Source organism: Malaclemys terrapin, chromosome 3 (assembly GCF_027887155.1).
Source record: "Malaclemys terrapin pileata isolate rMalTer1 chromosome 3, rMalTer1.hap1, whole genome shotgun sequence".
Taxonomy (NCBI): domain Eukaryota; kingdom Metazoa; phylum Chordata; order Testudines; family Emydidae; genus Malaclemys; species Malaclemys terrapin.
Genome location: NC_071507.1, coordinates 187,271,232 through 187,280,487, shown reverse-complemented (window position 1 = coordinate 187,280,487; position 9,256 = coordinate 187,271,232). Strand labels below are relative to the sequence as shown.

General features: G+C 48.2%; 1 protein-coding gene across 1 annotated transcript; it reads right to left on the bottom strand.

Moving 5' to 3' along the window:
- Nucleotides 1-2,051: 2,051 nt before the first annotated feature.
- Nucleotides 2,052-7,524, bottom strand: GDF7 (growth differentiation factor 7). Its single transcript, XM_054024088.1, has 2 exons — nt 7,185-7,524; nt 2,052-2,974 (listed from the first exon to the last, which is right to left on the bottom strand). Exons 1-2 carry the CDS (start codon nt 7,522-7,524, stop codon nt 2,052-2,054), a joined length of 1,263 nt encoding a protein of 420 aa, XP_053880063.1.
- Nucleotides 7,525-9,256: the final 1,732 nt, after the last annotated feature.

Here is a 9,256-nt window from a genome sequence, read left to right as displayed (position 1 = left end):
GAAACCATCACTTCACTAGGTAAATTGTTCCAATGGTTAATTACCTTTACTGTTAAAAATTTGCACCTTCTTTCTAGTCTGCATTTGTCTAGCTTCATTGGAGATCATTGTGCCTTTTTCTGCTAGTTTAAAGAGCCTTCTCCTTTGGGAAATCTCTTCCCCTGATAGGTACTTGTAGCCCATGATGAAGTTACTTCTTAAGTTTCTCTTGAATGAACTAAATAGATTGAGCTCTTACAGTGAGAGTCTTAAGGGAGGCTTTCCAAACCTTGAATCATTCTTGTAGCTTTTTTCTGAATCCTCTCCAATTTTTTCAACAAGTGTAATTTACACAAATGTAAAACCAGAATCAAACCCTGGGAATTTATCTTTAGCCCTACCAGTGCCCTATAAAGTCAAGATATGATTGAAGCTTAATGAGAGCTTTGCCTGCAAAAGGGCAGCAGGATGCGGCCTGAAGTCTAGTTTCTATCCCCTTAACCCAACAAGCAGATTCTCCATAGTTAAAATTCTTCAGGGGCACCTTGGCAATTTGTCATTTTTGTTCCTGATTATGTGTCCACTATTCAGCACATAATTGAGAATGAATAGTATAATGGCAAAAAGGTGCTTACTGATGTGAGTAGCCCCATTTAAATTGAAGAGCCTGGGTAAGTTTTGTCCCATTGCGGACAAATCATTTGCAAAGTTACATAGTTTGGAAATTGTTGCAATTTTAAGAGATCATAGAAAGCATCTAGCCAGTCAATGTATATTTCTTTTACATTCATAACACTTGTGTCAGTTTCACCTCACCTGCATCATTGTTTGAATAGGTCAGTAAGATGCATGGGCATGATTCACCTATCACTTACATCAACTTTACACCAGTTTAACTCCATTAAGTTACTCCTGGTGTACACTGGAGTGAGAGCAAAGTACTACTAGCATTTCTCCATTCTATAGCACCATATGACAGATACTTGGGACCAAAATCTGCTCTCATTTAAATGGGTGAAAATCTGGAGGTACTCCATCCACTTCCATGGAGTGACTCCATATTATCACTTGTACAAGAGACATTGTACATTGGTGGTCATACAGTGCAGTGCGGGGGTTAAAATGATTTAACCCTAATAACAGAGTATATAGAAAAATGTTTTTATAAAAACAAGTAAGAACTGGCGCTCCTTTTTCCCAAGGTAAATTCGTACAGCCATGTTACAAAATCTTGAAGAATGGAGTTTAAATTCACACTGACTAAACAAAGCAGACCATGGGGGGCTGGGCCTGGACTGTTGGTATAATAAAATGGTGTGGGGAGGCATAGCTTAGCGGTTTGAGCACTAGTCCGTTAAACCTGGGGTTGTGAGTTCAATCCTTGAGGGGGCCACTTAGAGATCGGGGGCAAAATCAGTACTTGGTCCTGCTAGTGAAGGTAGGGGGCTGGACTTGATGACCTTTCAAGGTCCCTTCTAGTTCTAGGAGATAGGATATCTCCATTAATTTATTTATTTTATTTTTAATCTGGGGGGGGGGAAGGAGGGGGGGACAAAAACTGCAGTTTGTGTCAACAGAGAAGTGTCAAAACCTAATGTCAACAAGCAACGTGAACAGACGCTGGGGCAGTTTCAACAAGAAAGAAAGAGAGCGAGCGAGCGAGCCTGTATTATTACCATAACGGATTCTCCGCAGCTGACCTTCTAGACTGGGCGGGACAGCAAATGTGTGGGTAAGTATATTCGAGCTTGATTGTAATTCCAGGAAAAACAGTCACGGATTTTCCCCCCCTTTTAAAGTGCCCATTTGTGTGATGTTTCTGCACAATATTTAGGATCAAGTTGGGATGCAAATATACTGTGTCTGGGCACAGCCAGTAGCACCCAGGCAATGATCCTGCATCCAATGTCCCGTCTTTTCCATGCACGTGAGATATTGTATGCAGAGTGTTAGACACAGCAGACCGTGCGTCTTCGGGAGGACTGTAATTCATCCTCCGTTACAGGTACACACCAAATATATATATCTATAAAATAGGGCTGGCTGCTGGGATAACGGGGCTGCAGAAATTGCTACCTGCAGCCACATGTTTCGACCACCATGTCCTCGTATTGTTTGTAAACCACGTTGTTTCCGGAGTCTATGTAGAGGATGCTGATGGGGCTGAGTTTGGAAGGCACGCAGCAGCTGGGAGGAGTGGACTCGGGGTCCATGGAGTTCATCAGCGTCTGGATGATGGCGTGGTTGGTAGGCTCCAGGTGGGACCTCAAGGGGAAATCGCAGATCCCCTCGCAATGGTACGCCTCGTAATCCAGAGGGGCGATTATCCAGTCATCCCAGCCCAGCTCCTTGAAATTAACATGCAGGGTCTTCCTGCTGCACCGTGTCTTTGCCTTCTTGCCCTGCCCTCTCCCCCCAGCCCGGGCGGCGATTGTGGTCCTGCGCCTCCTCCTGGGTTTAGAGGGCGTTTCCTGGCCAGGATCGGGGGGCTCCAAGAACGGGGGGCCGCCCAGGGCTTTCACCTGATCCCTGATCTCCTTGAAGAGATTCTCCTTCCTCTTGCTGTGCGAAAAAGCCACCAGGAGGGCTCTCTCGTGGGGCTGGGGCTGGGGCTTGCTGAAGCCCAGCTGCCCAGGGGGCAGAGGCCTCCCGGACTGATCCGACACGATCCTCAGCAGGAAGCACATTCGCTGGCCCGAGCCGGGTTTCTCTCGCCAGTCCCTCATGGCTTCCCACACGTCAAACACCTCCCAGCGGGGCGAGCCCGAGTCGAGAATGTCTGCAGCCCGGGAGTCCCACAGCCGGGGCGGCCCGTCTGCGCTGGGGCAGGCGGAGAGCAGCAGGTGGTGGAGGGCTCCCTCTCTGGACAGGGCTAAACTCCGGTTCGCGGGGGGCTTCCGGAGGATCCGGAGCTCAGCGCCCACCACCTCGTCCGTCTCCGGCAGGCTGGAGACATCGAAGAGGTACGTCTGGCCGGCCTCTGTCGGGGAGTCAGCTGGAAGAGAGAAAGCAAAGGCAAACTGAGACAGGGCTAGGGAGGGAGAGAGATTCTGGATTACAGCGGGTGTTAGCTCCAGCAAGGGCCTGCCAGGGAAATGGGGCAGGCTAACGACCCCTCGCTGCTGCAATGGCCATCCCGGCTGGGCACCTGGTGGATGGAGCCGCCTGCTTTCAAAGGAGGGTTTGTGTGTTCCTTCCGCGCGGCTCCTTTCCAGCGCTTCCGCGATCGCGGAGTCCTTGCGCGAGGGTGGATTTTTTTGAGAACGTGCTTAACAATCTACCCGGCTTCCCGGGTGCTGCAGAGCCCCGGGGGAGCCCCCGGCAGCCTTGCCTCGCGAGTGGGACACTGGCTGTGAAACGAACAGGCGCTGCAATCCCCATAAAAAGCCTGGAGCGAAAGCCACAATCTGTAATTCGATTCCCATTTAGCAGGTTCTCAAGGATTTAGTTTCTCTCTCTCTCTCCCCCCTTCCCCCCCCCCCATGCCAAGTTAAACATTTTGAAATCTGTCAGGGCAATTTGACTCATATCTAGCTAGCTCGCTAGAAAAAAGGATATAACTTGAATTTTGTGCGTGTGAATGGAATCCCTTGTGAGTCAGATTGAAACCCAAACTCCTGTTCCAAGCCATACTTGAATATTTACTGGGAGTAATTAAAGGAGCTAGATGTGAAGAAAACAAAATTAAAAGGAAGGGAGAGAAAAAGAAGGAGATGGCTGTGAACCCCTAAGAGCTTTTTTCCCCCCTAACTAGAAATCCGATCCTCAAATGTTGCAAGTTCTGAACCTCGCCTCACACAGCAGCCACTTGCTGGGGAAGTGAATATTGTCCTAGCAACGAGGCTAATTGTGTGAAGTATTTGCACATTTATATCTTCTCTTAAACTGAGGCCGATTGAGTCGAAAGCCATTGTCTCTGGTAGCGGACAGAATTAGTGTTGCTTTGATTCACCATTGAAGAGGAGGAGAACCCCTGGTTCTTTTCTCCAAAGAGGGAAATCAACCCATTTTGGTGCGTTCTCTGATATAGTATTTTTTTCTCGTCGTCATTTTTAAAACAGATTTAAAATTCCTGCGAGAGGCAGATAAGGAGATCTCTTTGAAGAGCTCATCTGGTTTCGTTTTGCTCTGAAACTCCCAGATACTGTGCAGACTTTCCTCAGCATTAAGCGATTTGCGCTCACACAACGGCTGAGCTGCAGAAAAGTTTGCTCGATAAATATCAGATCGGAGGCTTAAGGGGTCTTTGTTGCGCGAGATACGGGGACGGATTATTCATTTAAGCACGATCGCTGAGTGTTTCAAAAGGTTGAGCCATCGGGTTTTAAGTAGAAATCCTGATTTCCGTTTAAAAGCTGATAGCGCGGCATAGCCTATTGACATACGTATTTCAATAATAATAATTGATCAATAATTAAGAACAGAACGGGACATTTATTTTTTAAGCAAAACCTCCCAATGATTTTACCGAAACAGATACAAAACCAGGGATGTCTATTTATGCGTATTCAAGTGCGTTCTGGTCCTATAGCTAGGGAAGCCTAAAATGCGTATTTTAGTTCATGTTAAATAATATTCAAGATTATATTAATATTGTTGTATTTTATTTATATAATATACCAGATTGTGTCTTTTTTTCCCAAGCAGAACTCACGACAATAGCAATGGGAAATCAATGACACTGTCTTGTCCAGTAATAAATAATAATAGATACACATCCTGATTACTATTCAACAGGAGCTAATGTGTATATTTCAGGCTTCCCTAAGGAGACTTGGCCACCTCAGAATCTAGAGTTGTACAGTTTTGTATCTTTATATCAGAATATAACGTAAATAAAATAACCTGTATGTCAGAATAAAACCAGGCGTTTTAATTTGGCCATTGACTCTCCTCTTTAGGATTGTAATTCGAGCGATTTAGCTTCTTTCATTTGACAGTTTTCATTTGACAGTCACCCTCCAGCAGATCTGTCTTCATTAGGGAAAATTGCATTTGCTAGATACCAACGAAGTCCAGGCAGCAATCCCGGAGCTATCTTTAGAGTTTTGCGGCGTTGAGCGCTTTAACTTGCCACGATTTTTAATCTCTCTATATACAAACTTTCATCCTGATCTAAATCGATTTTTACAGCCCAGCTTGTCCGTTTCAAACTTCCTAGACCAGTCAAAACTGTAATGTCGTTACATCATAAATAAAAATTAAAGCGCTCTCATTTTTATGGGAAGTGGAAGGCGTTTAGCTGCCCTACTCGGTGTTCATGGCGCCCACACCAGCTCAATAGATTCGCGTGTAATATACCGGGACAAAAACTGTACTGCCGTTTGGGGCGAACAGAGACCGTTTGACAGCGCTTTCTAAAGGGCATTTAGCGATCAACTTGCGTTTCCTCGGTGCAAACAGGGAGCTGCTCGTTCGAGCCCGAAGCATCACCGATTGCAATCGGTTGTGACTTGTCGATTTCAGTCCCCAGCCATGCTGGTGCTCTCGCTAAGGAGGACCCAGGCTCTGCCCCGGCTCCCCCGGCATCACCCCCATGCCACTGCCCAGGGCATGACGATTCAAACGGCTTGCCTTTCCAGCTTCAATGAGTTACATTTGTCTCCATCTCCGCTGCGATGACCGCAGCGGAGATTAACACAAGCCAGATGACAAATGCATCAAACCCAGCAACTCAAAGGTCTACGGAGGTCCCTGCCTTTCCGAGCTCGCCCCTGGAATCAGAGATGCCAGTAAGAATAAGAATAATTAATAATTAAGGGGAAAGAGCAAAAACCAGCCAGATACTCACCCACGGGCCAACTGGGCGCCCGCTGGAGAGAAAGGGGGGCAGACACCCGCACACCGGGGCTGCCTGAGCGCCAGCCCCAAGCGATGGCAAAGCGGGGCGAGTCGCTGCGGAAGGCGCTGAGAGGTCTGTGGCTGTGCACGGTGCTGGAGGAGGTGGCCCACTCGGGAAGGCCGTGGCTGGAGCTGGTAGCAGGTCAGTCTCGGGGTGGGATGGGATGGGAGCAGGGTGCGCCTCCCTAGTTTCCTCCTTGGCTAGCCACGGTGGGGTCTGGGAGACCCTGGGCCCTTTCCCCGCACAGCCCGGAGGAGAGGAGACTGTGCTCCCTTTTACTCCCCTCCTCCCGCGGCCCCCCACCTTCCTCCCAGAAGGGGAGCAGCACGACAGGGCCCCCCGGGATCTTTGACGCCTCTCCTTTCTGCCTCCGCCTCTTTCTCCGGCACACCTGCCTCCTCCAGCCCAGGAGCCGGCCAGCCTGCAGCTTTCCCACTCTCCTTCCCAGGCTGGCAGCGCGTCAGCGGCCCTTCCGTGTGCCCACCCCGCGACACGGCACGGTCCCTTCCTTCTAGAAGCCTTGTCCACTCGCCGGTTTACACTGATGATCTGGGAAAGTGGGGCAGTGGGTGGATGGGGGGAGAGGAGGGAGGATTGAGTTTCTCTTCACACACACACCCATCCAGAGTATGAGGGTGGAGGTGGGGGGCAATCGGTGGGACACAGGAAACCCGGAAAAAATATTTTCGTTTCAAAAGCTGTTTAAATAGCCGTGCTAGTTATTCTGGGGGTTGTGTTTGAAACACCTTGCCTTGGAAATAAAGCGTGAAAGGAAACAGATCTAGGCAGGCAGATACATCGGTTAGACTGGATGAGATAGATTGGGTTAGGATTAGGGTTACATAAATCTATTAGATTAGGATAAGGCAGATCAGGATGCTATTAGATCGCTCATATTAGGAGCAGATATTTTGGGATTAGCGCGCGCTATTAGACTAGGATGAGAGATCTCGGGATTAGCTCGATCTATTAGATTAGGAGCAGAGAGCTGGGGAGTAGCTCGAGCTGTTAGATTAGGAACAGAGATCTCAGGATTAGCTCGATCTATTAGATTAGGAACGGAGAGCTCGAGATTAGCTCCAGATGTTAGATTAGGACTACAAGGCTCCGGATTAAATGATATGTGGATTAACCCGTTCCATGGTTTGACACAGCCACGTCCCTTGCCCTCCCCTCTTCTGTGAGACCCCAGATGCCCCACTGCGCACACCCTGAGTTTCATTCGCTTGCTTGGTGAGCAGAGGAGCGGCCCCGGGCCAGGGGAGCCCGCCCCGCTCCCTCCCTCCCCCAGGGACCCTGCCTCTGTCCGGGCCAAGCGCACAGGTGCCTGCGCGGCTGCTCCAGCTGTTCCTCCACGACTCACCTCCGGCCGCCAGGTCCGCGAAGCCCGTGATCGTATCGGCGCGGCTCCCGCCGCTGCTGGCGGCTGCCCCCGGCGGCTCGGGGGCGGACAGGCTCCGGTAGAGGGACACCATATACTGGTGGGGCACCACCGTGCCGTTCCGCAGAGCCCCTCCGCCGCGGCGTTCAGCCTCCCTCTGCCTCGGGAGCCTCCCCTGCGAGGAGGAGGCAGAGGCGAGTGCAAGTGGCCCTGGGCTGCCGGCTCCTGGCGAGCCTCTCACCGCAGCCGCCTCCAGGCCGTCCCGGGGGCGGCAGGCGCTCAGCACCCACAGGCAAAGGGCCGCAGCCGCCCTCAGATCCATGCTGTCAGTGGGCTCTGCTCGGCGAGGAGAGCGTTGTGCAGGGGCTTTGATGGCTTTGGAAACTCCCCGGTTGCTTTTTAACATTGTGTTAATCAGCGAGTGAGATCCTTAGCCCCTGCACAGCGCCCCCTGCCGAGCTCTCTGGGGTTAGCGCACCCTCCCCCCCCCCCCCCCCCCAACACACACCTTCCAGCTCTCCTACCGCCCACCCTGCTGCCCCACAGTATATTGGCAAACGCCAAAAGGGAGACCCAAACATTTAATCATTTATTTTTCTTTTCAAATTCCTGCCCTTTCCCCCCCCCGTCCCCTTTTCCTTTGGAATCCGTCGGAAATACCGCGACTCTGTTATGCCCCGGGCTTTGCACGAATGCTAATGCTTTGTTTCCAGGTAGGCAATTTTTTTTCACAGTTGGCATTAATCCTTAAAACTAGTCAGATACCGAAATTTCAGGAGAGAGGACTGTGAAATGAACAGAAATGTGAAGAAGGGGTTTCATCCAGGATGTGGAGAAAACCATGTTTCCCCAAAGGGTGACACATATTAACCAAGGGTGGCAGAAAAATAGTATTTATTTGATTTATAAATCGTGCTTTTAAAGTGGTTTCTTATTTTTTCTTTTCTACTTTAATCCTGATTTTTTAAATAAGACAATATAACTGGAGATAGAACTGTGCTAATAGCAGCAAACAGGCTGAGTGTTTAGAAGAGAAGTAGAAATGTCCTGTTTAAAAACCCAGCCTATGAAAGAATAGGAAATAAAGTAGCAGAAACTCTTGACAATAATATACTTTTTACAAATTGAAAAGTAGAGCACTGCGGTGCTCTAAATACAGAATGAGGAGAGACTGCTGCATTGCAACATAGTGTAATTCATTTATTTTTATTTTTACTAATATTGGAGATTGTACAGTTTTTTAGAAAGCACGTTAAACAACAGGAGAAGGGGGTCATTAAAGAAGCATCTCGCCGTTTTCATTTAGCGTGAGACTTGAAACTAGCCCAAATGCAAAGTAGAGGTTGTGATTATTTAAAGTGGAGATAGTTTATCTTCGTTTATAATTCTTTCTTGAAAGACACAAATAAAGCAAAACAAAACTTAAGTCTGCATGAGTGTGAATGTTTTTCCTTGTACCGAGGGTTTCCTTGGTAAAATTCAGATGTTTCCTTGGATCCCGATTAAAATAACAAACTGCGATATTTACTAGGATGTTATTTCAAGTTTTCTTCAGCGGCTTTCTGGTTATGTCTGTTGCGATTTCTCAACAAATACAAAAACAAGCGCTGCAATGATTTATTTAAGGAATGTAGGTGTTTAGCCAAACCAAACACTTTTCTCCCCCCAAACAACCATTTATCAAGAGCATTTGTCACTAAAGTATTTAGGATTTAGAAAAAAAGATTACAGGTGCTTTGTCACTATATTAAAAGCAAAGTTTTATGTCAGGCAGCTAGATTTGTTCTGTACTTACAAGTAGCATGATGCAACAGAAACAGTTCCAGTGACAACCTCCTGATGAAATTATAGTCCATGCTAAGTAAAGTACAAAATCTCCTTAAAACGGGACTATTTATACACTACTCTCGTTCTGCATTGCTCTCTGCATCGCTCGCTGTGTAATTCAGCAGCCACTGAGAATAATAGTCCGAAAGGGGGGGGGGGGGGGGGAGAAGAGACTTGGTTAACTGTTTTTCTTCTCTGAGACACTTATTATAACGGGACTGCAGCAG

What these genes read in the sequence shown, in the direction of transcription:
- GDF7 (XM_054024088.1), bottom strand. Translation starts at nt 7,524, where the DNA reads ATGGATCTGAGGGCGGCTGCGGCCCTTTGCCTGTGGGTGCTGAGCGCC. An exon ending in CGCGGACCTGGCGGCCGGAG is followed by an intron (nt 2,975 to 7,184) that starts GTGAGTCGTGGA and finishes TCTCTCTTCCAG; the next exon opens with CTGACTCCCCGACAGAGGCC.